Source organism: Meriones unguiculatus, chromosome 17 (assembly GCF_030254825.1).
Source record: "Meriones unguiculatus strain TT.TT164.6M chromosome 17, Bangor_MerUng_6.1, whole genome shotgun sequence".
Classification (NCBI taxonomy): Eukaryota; Metazoa; Chordata; class Mammalia; order Rodentia; family Muridae; genus Meriones; species Meriones unguiculatus.
In genome coordinates, this window is record NC_083364.1 from 21,307,571 (window position 1) to 21,326,276 (window position 18,706).

Consider the following 18,706-nt stretch of genomic DNA (forward strand, 5'->3'; position numbering starts at 1 on the left):
AAAACAGAAAAAGAACCCAAGTGCGCAGTGAGTTTGGAAGTGGGGGTGGAAGTATTGTGGTACACATCTGTTTGTTTGTTTTTTGGGTTTCTCTGTACAGTCCTGGCTGTCCTGTAAACTCACTCTGAAGACCAGGCTGGCCTCAAACTCAAGAGATCTGACTGCCTCTGACTCTGCTGCAACTAAAGGCATGCCACACCACCCATCTGACACACACCTTTAATCCCAGCCCTAGGAAGGCAGGGACAGGCAGATCTCTGAATTCAAGGCTTATATAGCAAGTCCCACACTAGACAGCCAGAGCTGTAAGTGAGACCCTGACTCAGAAAGAAAAAGAGGGAAGAAGGGAGGGAAAGTGGAATTTGGCTAGTATGTACAAGGCCCTGGATTTATTTGATTTGCCAGTAAGAAAGACAAGGAAAGGGGGAGGTGAGAGCGGGAAAGGAAGAGGGTGGGGCTGGAAGAAGAGGAGGGATAGGGCTACAACAAAGATATAAAGTGAATTAAAAAAAAAAAAAGACGCTGTCTCTAATAAATAAAACCAAAACTAAAAGCAGATAAATTCCATTTTAATGCATTTGAAAATTCAAGTTGAACTAGTCTCCAAACAGCCCCCCACTCTTTTCACTGTTCTAAGGAAATTTTACTGTAAGAACAAAACAAAAACAACAATCAAAAGAATAATGGGTCAAAGAGATGCCCCATTAAAGTGACTGTGAGTCAAAAAGAGCCTTAAAGAATCTGAGGATCAGCACATGGGAGGCGAAGTCAGGAAGATCCCAGGGATTTGCAGAATAAAGAGGAAGGTGGAGGAGCCAGAGAAGTTACTCAATGGAGAAAGGTGTTGGCTGTGCAAGCTTGCCGATTTGAGTCTGATCCCTGTGGCCCTTAAGAAGCTGGATGTGGTGGCATGCATCTGTAACCCCAGCATTCCTATAGTGAGATAAGAGCCAAGATAAGAGTCACCTAGAAGCTTGAGGGCTAGCTAGCCTGGAGTACTCTGAAACAGCAGAAACAAGAGTGATCCTGACTGAATCAAGGTGAAAGTAAGAACCCATTCCCATGAGCACTCCTCTGACTGCCATGTGCACGCTATGGCAATGTGATCCCCTGGGCTCTACAAAATAATTAAGTTAAAACAAAAGGTAGAGTGATTTTCTTTAATGTTATTTTTATGGGTGCTTTGTCTGCATGCATGTCTATGTGCCGTGTGTGTGCTGTGCCAGCACAGGCCAGAAGATGTCAGAACTCTCAGGACTGGAGTGACATACAGATTGCTGTGAGACACTATGTGGGCACTAGGAATCAAATCTGGGTCCTCTTGGAAGAGCAGTGCTCTTAACTGTTGAGCCAATATAGTGACTTCAACGCCAGTTTCTCACCCTTTCTCTCCCTCCCTGCCTTGTGCCCATGGATCAACATATAAGCTGCAGACATGCTCCCACCATGATGATAAAAGACTCTAATACTCTAAAACCGTGAGCCCCAATAAACATTTTCTTTTCTAAGTCACCTTCATCAAGGTGTCTTGTCACTGCACATGGAAAAGTAACTATAACAGCCATCTTCCCTCAAGAACAATTTTTGAGGAAAACACTGACTGTCGACCTCTGACCTCCACATGCACACATATGAACATATATACACATACCCAAGTAAAGGGCTTACATGCTTGCCACATTTTTAAGAGTCCTCACATGCCATCTTCAGTAAGAACCATTTAAATGAAAGATGTACTACAAAAGTCACAACCATCAACTCACAGTCTCCACTGCTTTTGTTGCATTTACACCATGTAAACACATGTATTTGCCATAGTGAATTCCCTTCCAGAGTCAGCGTACAAAATTAAGTCCTGGCTGGGAGCACAGTTCAGTTATATGGCAGCACTTGCCTAGCATGCACAAAGCTCTGTGATCTGTCCCCAGTAACAGTTAAAGAAAACAAAAAGGGTTTTAAAAACTTAATACCTGCTCTTCAGTAACACCTACAGAAACTAGTACAGAAGTCTTTCTTCACTCAAGAAATATTCTGAAAACATGCAAATGTGCCAAATTTGGGAAGAAACTACTTACCACTACCTTTCTCGATGTTTTCTAAAGCACTGAATCTATACCAGATTGAAAAGAATCTCAGTTTTAACCATCGTCTGCACCTCCTTAGGGATCGCTTCAGCAGCAAAACCATCACCACTCCCATACTAGACATGTCCTAAGGAAGCAACTCGGGATGTTAGTTTGTTTTGTTTTTTTTTTTTAAATTTTCCCCAGATTCTCTGCAAGAACAAGTGCTCTAACTGCTGAACCATCTCTCCAGCTCCAAGCTTCCTCAATGTCACAAACCCTTTTGAGCATATTTTCGGTTTCTTTTCTCTTTTTCTTGGTGCTGGGAACGGAACCCTGATCTCAAGCATACTATATACACACACTCTCCTATTAGGCATATTTCCTCAACATTAGACTTTCTGTAAAGGCCTAAATTTTTTATGGCCCTTGGTATAGGCTGCTACATTGTTTTTCAAAAGGCATCTTTCATAGTTGGCAAACATATCTTTCTAATACAAATAATTACTTAAATTTAAAAACCTAAAAAGCCCTGTTTCTTATTAATCAAAAGCAAGTGACTTAATAAGAGTCCACCTAAAGGTGGACTGTGGGAGTAGTAAAAGTAATAGTTAATATTATTTATGAAAAGCACTTTAACAAGCTTTGTGTTTCAAGGATTGCTTGTTATGTTTAATTATATATACAGGCACATGGGGAGGCTAGAAGAGAACATCAGATGTCCTGGGGCTTTGTGAACCGCTTCACATGTGTGCTGGGAACCAAACTCGGTCTGTTGAAAGAACAGTAGGTGCTTTTGACTAAGGAACCATCTCTGAAGCCCACGCTTTTTTTTCCTTTTTAATATTTAATTTTGTATGTATGAGTATTTTGCCCACATGTATGTATGTGCACTTGAATGCCTGGTACTTCCAGAGGCCAGGAGTCAGGTCCCCTGGAACCTGAGTTATGGATGACTGTAAGCCACCATGTGGGTGTTAGGAATTGAACCCAGAGCAACAAATACTCTAAAAAGCTGAGCCATCTCTCCAGCCCCAAGAGTTTCCTTTTTACAGATGGTCTCACTATATTCAGCCCAGGTTGGCCTTTAATTTACAATTCTCTTGCTTCCATTTCCTAAATGGTGTAAACTTAAGTGTACCATCATGCTTGTAGTTTGGAGTCTTGGTGACACTATTTAATCACTACAACAATCCAGATGCACAGATTCTATAGACAAGAAAGGCAAAACACAGGGTAGGTAGATTTATCCCAGAAAAATCTGGTTAAGTCCTCACTTATTGCCTCTGAGCTAATTAGCCTCAAGGACAACCTGTTCTCATCAGGTAAAGAATTTATGTCAATGCCTTTGAGACAGTCACAACAATTCCTGGTAGGCAAGCTTTCTTGGTGTGCTGTACACATACCCTTTAAAAGCACATCCCTGTTCCTATTCCAAGAACCACAGGGACTCTCTTCCAAGTTTGTGTATACCATACACATCTCACTGTACCACATAGTAAGCACTAGTTATTTCAGTTCTCACCTAAGGGTGTTTATTATAGCATTTGTATAGTTCTAAACAGTTAAACAGCCAAGCAAAGGAGGCAGAGGCAGGCCGGTCTCTGAGCTCAAGGCCAGTCTGATCTACATAGTGAGTTCCAGGATGTTAGCCAAGATTACATGGAAACATCCTGTCTCAAAAACAAACACAAGCAAAGGATCATAATTCCAACAGTTAAACAACACAGATCATGAGGGCACCATAATGATTTTATTGTGGACTAATAAAATCCATGTACCAAACAGCCACTAACCCTACTACGTAGCAAACATTTATGAGACCAAAAATATGAATAAAACCAGCCTTTTGGTTTTCAAAGACCATACTTTGAGACAGAGCTGAAGTAAAACTAAGCACAAAGCATAAATATGTGTGTCAGGGCAGGAGGCAAAACAAAACAAAAAACAAAAAACCAGGAACATTCTATGGAAAGAGTGAATTCTGAAAAGACAGAGTAAGTGTTTAAGTGTGAAATGTCCCTCATAGGCTCATGTGTTTCAACACTCGGCCCCTAGGTCATAACATTGTTTTGGAACCTTCAAGAGGAGAAGTCCCACAGAAGGAAGAGTCACTAGAAGCACATCTTAAGCTCAGTAGCCTGGCCCACTTCCTGTCTACTCGTTTCCTGACTAGTTAGGCTATGTGAACATCTATCTGCCTCAAGACCCTGGCGGCACACTTTCCTAGTCATGACTGAATCGCTTTTCTTCTTAAATTGAAATACACTCTCCTCCCGTAAGCTGATTCTTGTCAAATATCTAGTCAAAGAAACTGAAAAAGCAAAGTATACAGATAGGATGCAAAAAAAAAAAAAAGCTACTTTACACTAGCCCTTCTGATTCTGCTGAAGACAGGCTTAGAGCATAGTCTCAGAAACTCATATGCTTCCTAATCCCCAAAGGGACACATACCAAAGAAACAGAAGCTCTGCTGAAGGCTGTCCAGAAGAAAGCAAACTTCTGTGAAGTACCAGATTATACAGAATTTAGGGTCTGAAAGCTACAAATGGTGATTTTTTTTTTTTTTTTTTTTTTTTTAGTGCCAGGCACAGCGGTATACACTATTTTTAAAAATTACTATTTTTAAATTTTATTTGTATGTGTGTATGTCATATTGTATGGGTATGTGTACCCATTTGTGCAATGTACAGGCCAGAGTATCTCCCTCTTGAGACAGGGTCTCTCAGTGAGCCAGAAGATCACTGTTTTTGTTTGTTAGTCTGTTTGTTTGTTTTGGCTTGGCTAGCAGGACAGCAAGCTCTCAAGGACCCACCCATCCTCTGTTCCCCAAATGGTGGGGTTACAAGAACATGCAGCCATGCCTAAAAAATATTCCCCTCTGAGACAAGGTCTTACTTTTTTGTTAAGTCTTGGCTACCCTGGAACTTGCTGTGTGGCTCAAGCCAGAGATTATAAGAGATCTGTCTGTCTCTGCTTCCCAAGTACTGGAATTAACAGTGTACATCACCATGCCTGGCCAAACCCAGATTTTTATATGATTGCTAAGGACTTGAACAAAAGTCCTCATGTTTTCAGAACAAGTGATCTTACCTACTAAGCCATCTCTCCAGCCTTTACCTTGAAACTTTTATTAAAACTCAGTAACTGAAGAAAAAATTGAGTCAATTCTAAGCAAGGCCCAGTAGCTCATCCCACTGCCATTTCAGCACTTTTAAGTCTAAGGCAGTTTGAGCTAGTTTGAGCAGTTCTTGTTCTCAAAAACAAGAACAAGAAAAAAGGAAAGAAGAAAAAGAAATTAAAAAAAAAAAAACAAAAAACACTGGCAAACTACTAGTAATTGTATTGATTACATTCTGCTGTGTGATAAAACACCATGACCAAGAACAATTTACAGGCCCTAGAAAGACAGCTCAGAGGTTAAGAGCACCAACTGCTCTTTCAAAGGACCTGATTTCAGTTCCCAGCACTCCGATGGCAGCTTACAACCATCTATAAGCCCAGTTCCAAAGGATCCAACTCCCTCTTCTGGTCTGAGTACCAGGAATACATATATTGTACATACATATATGCAGGCAAAGCTTCCATACACACAAAATAAAATACAATAAATAGTAACTTAAATTTATTTGAGCTGTTTCCAAGGGTTACAGTCCACATTGGCAGAAGTGGAAGAGTATCAAGTGGCCACAACAGGAAAGTGCACCTCAACTGCAGACAGGAAACCGGAAGTAAGGCAGGGCTACAAACCATCAAAGGCCAACCCTATTGACCTACTTCCTTTATTAAGGCTGCCCCTCCCTAAAATTACTGTTCTTAGTTACTCTTCTGTTTGTAATGCTACACCAGGATCAACAGCAATTCACAGGTAACTCTCCCTAAGTAGCCCTACCAACTGGGGACTGAGTATTCAAATACATGTGCCTATTCAGGTACAATTCTCACTTAAATCACAATAGTAGCCATCTTTTTTTCCCCTTTCATGAGACAAGATCTTTACTCTGCAGTCCAGGCTGAACTCAAATTAGTGGGGGATTCTCCTGGCTCAACCTTCAAAGAACTGAGATTATGATACAGGCATGTGTCTATTATGCCTGCTTTGGTAACAACCTTTTAGTAGTATTTATCTTCCAACTCCAAACTGGGGATTGAACCCAGGACCTCACTCATGCTAGGCAGCAAGTGCTCTACTACTAAAATACATGTCCATTTATTGCTTTAAAAAAAAAAAAGAACAATTTTTGCTGCTGGGCCAAAAACTGAACCCAGGGCCTCTCTTATCTAAGCACACATAGAGAGAGTTACATGCCCAACCTCCACCAGTGGCTTTTATTAAGTCCTCTTCCTTCTCTGTATTGGTATTTTATTCAGACCAATAATAGCACTCCACCTCCTTGCATATCTCCCCTTGCTATGTATATTTCTGTTTGCCTAATTATCCGAGCAATCCTATCTAAGGTTACTAAATCTATTATTCAGTCCCCACCTTTCTTCTCAATAAAGCCTAACAACACCTTACTCTTTTCAAGTTCAACAAACAAAAACAGAAGCTTCTCTTGGTCAGGTGAGATGGCTCAGTGGGTAAAAGTGCTTGCTGCCCAAACCTGACCACTGGAATCTGATCCCATCCCATGGTAAAAAGTACCAATGCTCTAAATTTGTCCTTTGACCTCTGCAGATACAATGACACACTCACACAGAAACAAAGAATAATAGATTCCTGGGGAGAGATGACCTTTGGTGCTCTTGCAAAGGTCCCAGGTTTGACTGTCAGCATCTACTCCAACGCTAAAAGCCATCTGTAACTCTAGTTTCCATATGTTAGGGTTTCTGTTGCTGTGGTAAAACGCCAAGACCAAAAGCAACTTGGGGAGGAAAGGGTTTGCAGTCCCATGGCACATGCCCACATAAATATGGGCATTAAAAAAAAGATTCATTTAACTGTATGTGTATCTGTGTTTTGCCTGCATCTGTCCATGTGCCACATGCATGCAGTGTCTGCAGAGGCCAGAGGAGGGCATTAGATCCCCTGGAACTGGAGTTAGAGATGGTTCTGAGCTCTAGGGTTGGGTAGCTTTGTAGTTAAGAACACTGCTCTTCAGAGATTTCTAGCACCCACACAGTGGCTTACCACTGTCTGCAATTCCAGTTCCAGGGATCTAATGCCCTCTTTTCTGAGTGCCACAGGTACTGTATGCACATGTTACATCAGCATACATGCAGACAAAAGACCCATATACATAAAATAAAGTAATTTTAATTTAATATATAATTTTTAAAAGGGAGTTTTGGCTGGGCATGGTGGCATATGCCATTAATGCCTACACTTTGGTGGAAGTGAGTTTGAGCCCAGGCAGGGCTACACAGTGAGATCCTGCCTCAAAACAAGTAATGGTTAAGTTTTTTAAAGGAGTCTGAATATATACCCTGCTGGTATATTAGGTGGACAATGCTGCTCCTAGAAGACATGCATTATTAAAAAACAAAACAGGTTATTGCCACGGTTCACCATTACCTACCACACTTAGATGGTTAACACCCTATTGCTGAAAATACAACACATTTTCATTGTAGTGAATAGAAAAATCAAGCTGAAACTGCCCTGAAAATTTCCTCCCTGAGGGATCCACCAGCAAACCCTGCAAGCTACAACACTGACATTCCAGGCAGAATGTGCCCACTGGTGAAACAGTGGCATGAAGGATATGGTGGTAATCAAAAACTTTTCAGTTGGATTTGAGGCTTGTTCCCAGGAGGGAGTTTATGCCTAGTACTGTTAGCAGGATCAGACGCTCACGGCTAGGGAAGTCAACAGGCTCTAGGGAGACCTACTATTGTTCCTTGCTAAAAGGATGTGTTGTCAAACTTTCTAAATATTTTATGTTGATACATATAGACAGATTAGTTTTACCCTCAACGTTACCCAGAGAATTCTCTCTCTGCTGGGGATTACAATTAATGCAGAGATTCAGAGCTGGTCAAAGTACAGAGAATAAATAACTATTGAGTGTTCAGCCCTAAATGGAACATAAAGTCACTCCCCTCCCCAATAAGGCTCAGGGGTCACAGAAAGAATACAAGAGCTGAAGAATGGGGAGGAGTCCCGTGTAAACAATGTCTTCTAGGCATGACATGCCCGTGCATACATGCATGAATCCAATAGTTGTGGTCACCTAACAAAATGAACCCAACAAAATCAGTCAAGATTCCAATGCAGCACTACCAGGATTCAATGTGTTACAAACAAACAAACAAACAAAACAAAAGAGATGACATCGGAGGGAAGAAGAAAGTGTTGGGAGTAACACTTCCCAGGAGAATGAGAGCCGGGGTGGATATGATCAAGACACATTGCTTACATATATAAAATTGTTAAAAACAGATAAAATAGATTTTTTCCCCTTAATTTTAAAGCATGGTAAGATGGTTATTCTTGGTTGTCAACTTGACTGCATCTGGGACTTACAATACAAACAGCTGGGTACACCTGTGAGAATTTTTTTCAAATGATTTGTAAATCATTTGAAGTGGAAAAACCCACTTTTAATCTGGATCTTTTAATTTTTTATTTATTTTTCTGAGAAAGGGTTTTTCTGTATAGTCTTGGCTGGCCTTGCCCTCCTCGCAAGTGGTGGGGTTAAAGGCATGTACCACCACAGTTGCCAACACAACCACCTGGCTTAATCTGGGCCACACCTAGTGTGACAGCCTATATAATAGACATGGAGTAAGGAAGACTGCTCTTTGCCTACTTGTTCTCACTTTTGCTAGCAAGTCCATAGAGCCCAATACTTGGGGATTCTGGTATATACTTACTAAAGACCAGCTGAGACATCCAACCTCATGGACTGAACAACTACAGATTCTGGGACCTTCCATTCATCGGTAGTCACTGGTGTGACTAGCTGGCCCACAGCCTATAAGCCCTTCTAATGAATCCCCTTTACATATATACATATTCATTCTATCAATTCTATTGCTTTAGAGAATCTTGACTATATAGATTTTCATACCAGAAGTAGTTCTAAAGCAAAAAAAAGTATAAGGATGATTTTTGTTTGTTTGTTTTTCAAGACAGAATTTCTCTGTGTAGCCTAATCTGTCCTGGACTGGCTTTACCAGGCTGGCCTCTAACTCAGAGAACCACGTGCCTCTGCCTCCCTGAGTACTGAGATTAAAGATGTGCAGCACCATGCCTGGTTCAAGGATGAATTTTTTCAAGTATTTGAAATAGGCGTTCCAATCTGCCTCCATCTACAGTTACTGAACCTCTCCTAGAAGCTTGTAGAATACTGAAAAGTCAATGGTGTGAACTATATTACAAACTGAAGAAGAAAAGTGCATATGATTACCTTGGTTCACTAATGGACTAGTGACTATGTATATAAAACTTCTGACAATTTGTGGAAAAATAAGGAACGTGATGCTGCTGGTTGGTTGGTCCCAGCATCTCTGAATAAATTAACAAAGGAAAAAGAATGATCTCTGTTACCCAACTTGTAGCACCTAAAAATACAATGAAGGACAACAAAACTCAGTGATATAACAGACCACGTCCAGATGTGCACTTTAACAGTCAAAAGCAGTGTTTCTCAACTTGTGGATCATGACCTCTTGAGGGGTCAAATGACCCTTTCAGAGAGGTCAATATCAGATGTCCTGCATATCAGAGAATTACATTACAATTCATGATGTTATCAAAATTAGTTATGAAGTAGCATAAAAAATAATTTTATGATTGGGGTCACCACAACCTGAGTAACTTTTAAAAGGTCCCAGCATTAGGAAGGTTGAGAAGCACTGGTCTAAAGGTTTTTAAGTATTCCCTAGAAGAGAATCTTCTCTCCAACAGCTACAGAGCTCAAGGTGCTCTGTGGAACTGTGGAAAATAAAACCAAAGCCCTCATTATTTGATTGTCATAACAAATATATTAAAGTTTCAGCCTTGGGTGGTTGGTGGTTAAAGTAAGGGCATTATTTGGTATAGAATGGGATCCTGTATCTTAGAATGGAGTTGTATGGGGGGGAAAAAACCCAAAAAACTATTGAAGCTGAGAACTCTGAACCTGCACATCTTCAAGGATTTATCTCAGCTGAGGAAGCAGTTCTCCACCCTCAGCAGATGTTCTCCCACCCACCCCTGAACTACTGACTGTGCCACCTTTGACTGAGGAAATTAACCCTGCATTGTCTGCTACAGCAGCACTGACTTTCTCTGAAGATGCCAGGCAACACAACACTGATGTCCCTCAGGGCCCATCTCTAGACCTATATCCAGACTTAAGGCTAAACTGGCTCCTAGAGGGGAGGCAGAAACTGTAGTCCACGAGGAAATATGCTACAGTACTAAACAACTTAATGAGTTTGCTAATTCATTCAAGCAGAAGCCTGGGGAATGTGTGAAAATGGATCTTAAGGATGTATGTTGTGGATATAAACATGTTTTTGTTTTCATCACAGATGTGGGGTGTGGGACTGATTCAGAGAGTCCACAGCAGCAAACTATTTGCCTTGTGCAGGCTCTGAGAGGAGCTCTTTGACAACCGCAAATAGTTTATATATGAGGGTCTGGAGAGAGAATAAATACCAGAGCCCAGAGAGTGTGGATAACTCCAAGAATGAAGAAGATTGCTGCTGCTTGCTCCCTGCGGCTCCTCTTGCTGTTGATGCAGTGAGACAAGAAGTTGGAGATCTCCTGAAACAAGGATTGGACTGGCTCCGAGGAACCCGACAACCCTAACCAGCAGGAAGCATCTAAGAAAGAGAACCGTGCCCCTTCTCCCACTAACCCTTTCTCTCTTGTACCTGGTGTCGGGTATTGGAAGGGATTGGGGTGGAGTAGGGAAAAAGATATAAGAAATGTAAATAAAAGTTTTAATAAAGTACACCAACAGATGTAGGATAATGGTAAAAGGGACATAAAATTGGATTAGGATGAGTTTATTGATTTGGACCTGCTGAGGGAGATCTAGATTTAATATGGAAGGTTGCACAGTTTAAGAAGGGGTCAAAAGTTTGTTTTAATGGCTAAAACATTTGTCAAAGGATGGCCTACTGAAAAGGAATTGGAAATGTCTGATATCCCTTGGCTTAGTGGGTTTTTTGGTTTGTTTTTCAAGACAGGGCTTCTCTGTGTAGCCCTGGCTGTCCTGGATGGCCTTGAACTCACAGAGATCTGAGTGCCTCTGCCTCCACCACACCCGGCTCCCTTGACTTAGTGTTGAAGGGATTTTAAGGCTCAGGGAAATTACAATGCTACATTGGGCCCACTGTGTTAAACCTAATCCTCCACAATGGGAAGACCTAAAAGACAAGTCCTTCATTAACCCTCTAAGATGCAAAAAGTGAGAGGGACACCAGCACATCTGAAGAACTTTGTTATCACCCTTTCCCTTGTGCCAGACCTTAGGGTAAGAAATGCTGGTACTCAGTTGGATGAGTTAAATACAGTGGGTTTAATGCAGCCTCAAAGTAGCAGGGGCCAGGTGGTGGCACTGAATCACTAAAGGCAAGGTGATCATAGTCACTGTAATGGACAGCATAGACAAAGCAGTGTCCTTAATGACCTAACCTATAATGAGCAAAGTTGTTTTTATGAGGGCATGACAAAGACCTTTGGTACTAACTAATCAATCATGGCGTTTCCAGGCACAAAATAGATAAGAAGCCTACTGCATTTTTTGTTTGATCTGTATAAGCAGAAAAATCCTCAAACAAAATGAAAGGAATGCTAGATTGGATGATGGGGCAAAAGGGAATCTTATTCTATGAACCAATTTCTAGACTTGAGCCAGTTTGTAGATCCAGAACCCTGTGAATGAAGGGAAGGACCTTTAAAATATCAAAGTTTTACTATTAGCTTTTCCCCAGACCTTCCACAGAAGGACCTACACTGGGGGACAGGAAATAACCAGACTTTCCAGGGTCTGTTGTATACTGGTTCTGAACTAGCGCTGATTCTGGAAGACCCTAAGAAACATTGTGGTCCTCCAGGTAAAGTAGGGGGCTTATGAGAGTCACAGATTAATGGAATTTTGGTTGACTCTGATTCACAGCAGGTCCACTGGGTCCCAGAACTCATCCTGTTTTTAACCCAGTCCCAAAATATATAACTGGGATAAATAGACTTAGAAGTTGCTGGCAGAGTTCTCACATTGGCTCCCTGACCTGTGGAGTGAGGGCTCTTACGTCGGAAAAGCTAAATGGAAGCCTCAGGAGTTGCCTCTGCCAGGAGAAATAGTGACTCAAAACCAGTATCACATCCCTGAAGGAACTGCAAAAATTAGTGCCACTGTCAAGGACTAGAAAATGTGGAGTTCCCACCAAATCTCCCTTTCACTCTCCTATCTGCCCAGTGCAGAAGACAGATGGAACACGAAGAATAACAGTTGACTATGAAAAACTCAATCAAGAAGTGACTCCAACTGCACCTGTTGTACCAGATGTGGTGTCCTTACTTGAGCAGATTAACACATCTCCTGGTATGCAGCTATTGATCTAGCAAATGCCCTTTCTTGGTACCTGTCCATAAGGACCACAAGAAGCAATTTGCTTTCAGCTGCCAAGGCTAGCAGTATATACTGACAGTTTTACTTTATTAGGCTATATTAACTCTGCAGTCCTATGTCATAACTTAGTTAGAAGGGATTTTGATCATGTCTGTTCCACAAAATATCACATTCGTTTACTATATTGAAAACATTGTGCTGACTAGACCAAGTAAGAAAGAGACTTGTTAACACATGCACATCAGAAGATGGGAAATAAATCCAACCAAAATTCAAGGGCCTTCTACCTCAGTGAAATTCTTAAGAGTCTAGTGGTGTAGGACAGGCAGATATACTGCTATTAAAGTGAAGGATAAGCTATTGCATTTGGCTCCTCCCACCACCAAGAAAGAAGCACAATGGCTAATGGGCCCATTTGGATTCTGGAGATAGCACATTCCTTATTTGGGTATGTTGCTCCTGCCATATATGAAGTGTGGCTGGTCCAGGCTGGGGTGCAGGCTCGTCTACCATTTGGACCATATGATCCAGGAGACCTGATTGTATCTGAGGTGGCAGTGGCAGGTAAGGATGCTGTTTGGAGGTTTTGGCAGGCTGTTATAGGTGAATCACATAAGACACCTTTGGGATTTTGGAGCAAAGCTCTACCATCACTTGCAGACAACTACTCTAGCTTTGAGAGACATCTCTTGGCCTGCTATTGGGCCATCAAGTTAACACACGACATGAGCTGCCCATTATGATCTGAGTGTTATCTGAATCGTCAAGCCATAGAGTAGGATATGCACAGCAGAAATCTGTTATCAAATGGAAGTGGTATATACATGATAGGGTCCAAGCAGGTCCTGAAGACACAAACAAGTCACATGAAGAAGTTGCCCAAATACCTATGGTGTCTACTCCCATTACCATGCCATCTGCTGCCAAGCATGCACCTGTAGCCTCATGGGGTGTGCCTCACTGGTTGACTGAGGAAGAGAAGACTAGGGCCTGGTTTACTGATGGTTCTGCACATTATGCTGAGACTATCCAGAAGTGGCCAGCTGCAGCATTACAACAGCATTACAACCCTTTCCTGGGACAGCCCAGGACACCAGCAAAGAGAAATCTTCAGTGTGCAGAACCTGGGACAGTACACATGGTCATACATTACGTATGGAAGGAGAAATGCCCAGATGTGTGATTGTTCACCGATTTATGGGCTGTAGCCTATGGACTGGCTGGATGGCCAGGGAAGGAGCATAGTTGGGAAATTGGTGAGAAAGACATCTGAGGAAGAAGCATGTGAAGAGATCTCCACAAATGAGCGAAGGATGTGAAGGTAATTGTGTCCCACATTGCTCATCAAGAGGCGACTTCAGCTGAGGAGGAGTTCAGTAATCAAGAAGGCAGGACGACCCATTCTGTGGATAGTCTTTTTCCCCAGCCATCCCTGTCATTACCCAATGACCCACAAACAAAATGGTCATGGTGGCAGAGTTCTGCATGGACTTGACAAGCTGGACTTCCACTACAGCAGCTGATGAGTGCCAGGTATGCCAACAGCAGAAACCAACACTACACCCCACATACAGCACTATTCCCTGGGATGAGCAACCAGTGACCTGGTGGCAAACTGACTACACTAGGTCACTTCCTGTGGAAAGGACAAGGCTTCATCCTTACTGGGGTAGACACTAGTTCTGGTTATGTATTTCCCTTTCCTGCATGTAATACTTCTGTCAAAACCACTATCCATGAACTTACAGAATGCCTAATCCACAGTCACGGTATTCTACACAGTACTGCTTCTGAGCAAAGACCTCACTTCACTCAGAGAAGTTCAACAGTGAGCCCACAAGTATGGAATCCACTGGTCGTACCATGTTCCCTATCATCCTGAAGCTGCTGGCCTGACAGAAAGATGGAATGGCCTTTTGAAGACACAGTTACAGGGCCAATGAGGTAGCAGCAGTCTGGAGAGCTGGGGCAGGTTCTCCAGAAGACAGTATATGCTCTGAATCAGCGTCCAATATACAGTATGGGTTTTCCTATAACCAGGATCCTTAGATCCAGGAATCATGGGGTGGAAGAGAAAATTATTCCACTCACTATCACTAGTGAGCCACTAGAAAAATTCTGTTTCCTGTACCTGAAAACTTACTTTCTCCTGGCCTACAAGTTTTAGTTCCAGAGGGAGAAGCATTCCTGCCAGGAGCCACACAAACTTTCCATTCAACTGGAAGCTCAAGACTTCACTCTGGCCACTGTGGGCTTCTGATGGCTATAGGCCAACAGGCTAAGGAAGGAACAACAGCATTAGGCAGGACCCAGATTACCCAAATTACCAGATTACCAATGGGAATTGGATTGCTTCTCCACAATGGAGGTTAGAAAGACTATGTCTGGAGTGCAGGAGATCCTAGAAGGCATCATTGGAGCTACTATGTCCTATGATTAAAGGCGCCAGGGAACTACAGCAGCCTAATCCAGGCAGGATGACAACGGGCACAGACCCGTCAGGAATGAAGGTATGGGTCATTCCTCCAGGAAAAGTCAAGACCTGATTAGGTGCTTGCTGAAGGTGCAGGAAATACAATGTGTAGTACAGGAAGGTAGTCGTAAATACCAGCCTAAGGCCACGTGACCAGTTGTAGGGATAAGGACCATATCAATGTGTTTCTACCATATTTTGTTAAGTTTTTTTACAGATATTCATGGTTCTTCCCTCAATTTCTTTATCCTATAATGTAACATCAATTGAGAGAATATCAGTAGTTATCATATTTTAGTCTTGAGATATTAAAAGAATATTCCTCAAACTACATTGCCATCTATTCTTAAAATATATGTGTAGTTGTACAAGGGATAGTTATATCACATTAGGAATTATGGCTTTGGTTATTGTTTTCATTTGGAAATTAAGCAAACCAGAAAAGAGAGGAATGTGTATCAAGTCCAGAAAATTACTTTGGTTCCCAAGAAGACACATTAAATAGAATTAGATTTTGGAGATAGCAGGAAGCTACTGCAGTACATACTTTTCCTCCTTGAGGTGAATCTAATAATTAACTTTAGACTTTCTCCAGCACCTGTCACATTGTTTGCAAGCATGTTTTAATAAAGGCCTAAAGTTAATAATATAATCCACTTTCACAAATTAGAGAATTTAAACATATTACTAAACATCACACTTGCTAAGTTTCTCCAAACTCGTTCACTGAACTTATGGTTAAAGCTGACAGCTCCTGCCAGCATCTACTAGGAACTTCAGGTTTCAAGTCTTTAGCATCCTCATCGCTGTTAACAACTGTCACTTTCCTGTGTTTTACCTTTTAAAACTGTTTATGTGTGGATACTCATTTGCCATGATGCCCATTTTGGAGCAAAAGGACAGCTCTTTGGAGTCAGTTCCCTCTGTCCACATTTAGGTGGGTTTGGGGACAAAATTCAGGTCATGAAGCTTTTACTGCAAACACTTTTACTCACTAAGCCATGAAACTTAGGCCTTCTCTACATTTCTTCAACTCCATTGAGTTTGGCAATTAACCTTACACTCGTTGTATCATCCCAGCTTTTTAGTTCTTCTATCCTAAAGAAGAAACTCTTTGGATTTCAGTAGGTGTCCTTAATTAATTATAGTAACTTTTCATTTTCAAAGTTCAGAGCAAATTACCTCATTAGCAAATCCCTAAAGTCATCTCACCCCGAAAAATCTTAATCAACCCTCAATCTTTCTTTGGAAAATAGCTTTGAAATAAAGTAAGCTATTAGAAATAAACTAAGTAGTGAAATATCACTTAAAGTCAGTAGATACTTTTTCAACTTACACTTGATTGATACTCATTAGGGGAAATTAGAGCAAATTATAAAATAATGCATTCTACTTGCAAAAGAGAACACTTGGTAATCAGTGTCTTTCTTTTCTTTTTCTTTTAAGTCAGGGTCTTGGTAGTCCAGTCTGGCTTGGAACTCAAGGTCCTCTTCCTTTCCTTAGGGGATTATGGGTGTGCATTTCTCATCCGGTTTACTTGGGTTTCTTTAAAGTATATGATAAACTACTAAACTTAATTGAAAGAAATGTCTAAAAATGAATTCATGTAGAATTAAGGTAAACACATTTCCCACCCTGGGAGAGGAAGTGTAATGAAACAAATTTCTTTAAATATATCATCATTCTTTTTCCTTTCTAATTCCAGTAAAAAAAAAAAAAAAGGGGGGGGGGGAGTAGAGCATCAGAGATTCTGAGATTTCTACGTTTGCGGTTCATTTTAACAATCATTCCAAAGGCTGCAGGCTAGTTCTTAACCTGTAGTTAGCTGAGAGATCCAGAGGTTCCTAAAACCTTAAATACTGTACTAACTTTATGTTTAATTTTCGAGGAAGGAGGTGAGGGCCATAGCAATCTTCAGAATCTCAAGGAAGCTAGTATATTTTTAAACGTCGTTGAAATGAATTCTGCATTAGTATTACAGTCAGCTAAAGTGACAAAACTGTGTGTGTGTGTGGAGGGGTGCATTTGAACAACAAAAGCACCGCTAAATGTCTAAATCAAACGCATCCTTTCATCCATTGACCCAGATCCTGACATTGGCTTTCCTATCAGAATGCTTCCTGGCTTGGAATGAGGAAAAGAAGTTCAATTACCGCCCTCCACCCCCCCACCCACCCCCCACAATTCAACCTTTGACCGAGCCTCCGCATCGAGTCAGGTTCCGAGCCAGAGCAGGGCAGGAGATCGCGTACCTGGGCGCTGGTTCGATTAAGGTGGTAGTATCCAGGTAGTGGATCTTGTAGAACTCCAGCAAGGCCGGCAAATGGTCAAACTCCTGGTCCCCGATCTTAAAGCGGCGGTTGGGCAGGGAGTTGATGATGTAGTGCGAGACCCGCGAGTTCTCGGACACCGACAGTACATAGTCCCCCGGGCAGGTAGAGGAGTCCCGGACCAGGAACATGCCATGGCGCTGGCCCTGGAGACGGGTCTGCGCCTCCTGGCGAGACACCGGTCCCATGTACCAGGCAGAGCGGTCTGAAGAATCAAACCTGGCGGAGGACATGGTGTTGGGCCCGGGGATGGGCGGCGTCTGCTGCTCTCTCGCGCTCGTGAAGCCTTTACTCGCAGTCGGCTTTGGGGGCGAGGAAGGGCCTCGGGGAACACTTGGAGGAGCAATCAGAGGGCTTGGTCAGGACCTTCCCCTAGGCTCCGGGCCCCGCAGCATCCTCCGCCACCGCCCGCCTGCACCGGGCCGCCTCACGGGAAAAGCCCGCCCGGGAACACTGGGCAAAAGCCCCCGGGATCGAGGTGGGCTTAGCGGAGCAGTAGCGGAGGCCGCCTCGGGCTCGGCGTCCAGGGGTGGCTCCCGTGACTTCCGTCCTGGAACCCGCCGGCTCCGCAGCCTCAGGAGCCTGCACCGACCACCGCCGTCGCAAGAAGCGCCGTACTCCTACAAGAGTCGCGCCTCCCCGGCCGTTTTACCCAGCCCGTTCCCAATAGCCACAGCAACAAAATGGCGGACGCGGGCGAAGGGGCCGGGCACCTCCCCCTTGGTCCAGCGCACTTCATCTGCGCACGCGCAGGGCTGGGCGCTGCCCCCTCCGCGGGGGCGCTTCCTTTGATGTCTCCCGGCGCAGCCAATCAGGAGTGCGCTTGCAAGGGTCCCGGCGTGATCCACTGGTGCTGTCTCCCGCGTTCGGGGAGGAGGCAGTGTGGGTCAGGGCGTTCCTGGGCTGCGAAGCTGCCGCCGAATGGCTGTATCTTCGTGGCCGCTACCGCCACTAACGGGCCTCCGGGACTTGGCAGGAAAACAGCTAGAGGCAGAGAGGGAACGGCGATTTGAAAACCTGTTTCTGGGAACAAAGCGTAGCGTGATGGCTGAATGTCTGGCTAAGGAGGCGTGGCCCTCAGGCGATTGCTAGCCAGAGGTGGCTCGGGAAGGGCATGACCTAAGTGGTGAGGTGACCATCAGACCGGTTACTGAGGTTACTGAATAACGTCTGCCGAAGGTAGAATGATGGTGAAGATCAGTTTGACCAATGCTTTAGGAAGACAACAGTTGGATGAGGGTTCGGCCACCACAGGCTCTGAGGCGAAGCGAGTGAAACGCAACACCCCCGGTGTGTGACCTAAAGGTTTTGCCTGTTCCAGACTCTTGCTCT

General features: G+C 43.1%; 1 protein-coding gene across 1 annotated transcript in view; it reads right to left on the reverse strand.

Moving 5' to 3' along the window:
- Crkl (CRK like proto-oncogene, adaptor protein) overlaps positions 1-18,107 on the reverse strand; it is a 41,363-nt gene extending 23,256 nt beyond the window's left edge. The window contains exon 1 of the mRNA XM_021654526.2: positions 17,297-18,107. Within this exon, the coding sequence (XP_021510201.1) occupies positions 17,297-17,607 (311 nt within the window). The 5' untranslated portion in view covers positions 17,608-18,107. The remainder of the gene's footprint in view (positions 1-17,296) is intronic.
- Between the last annotated feature and the right edge of the window lie 599 nt (positions 18,108-18,706).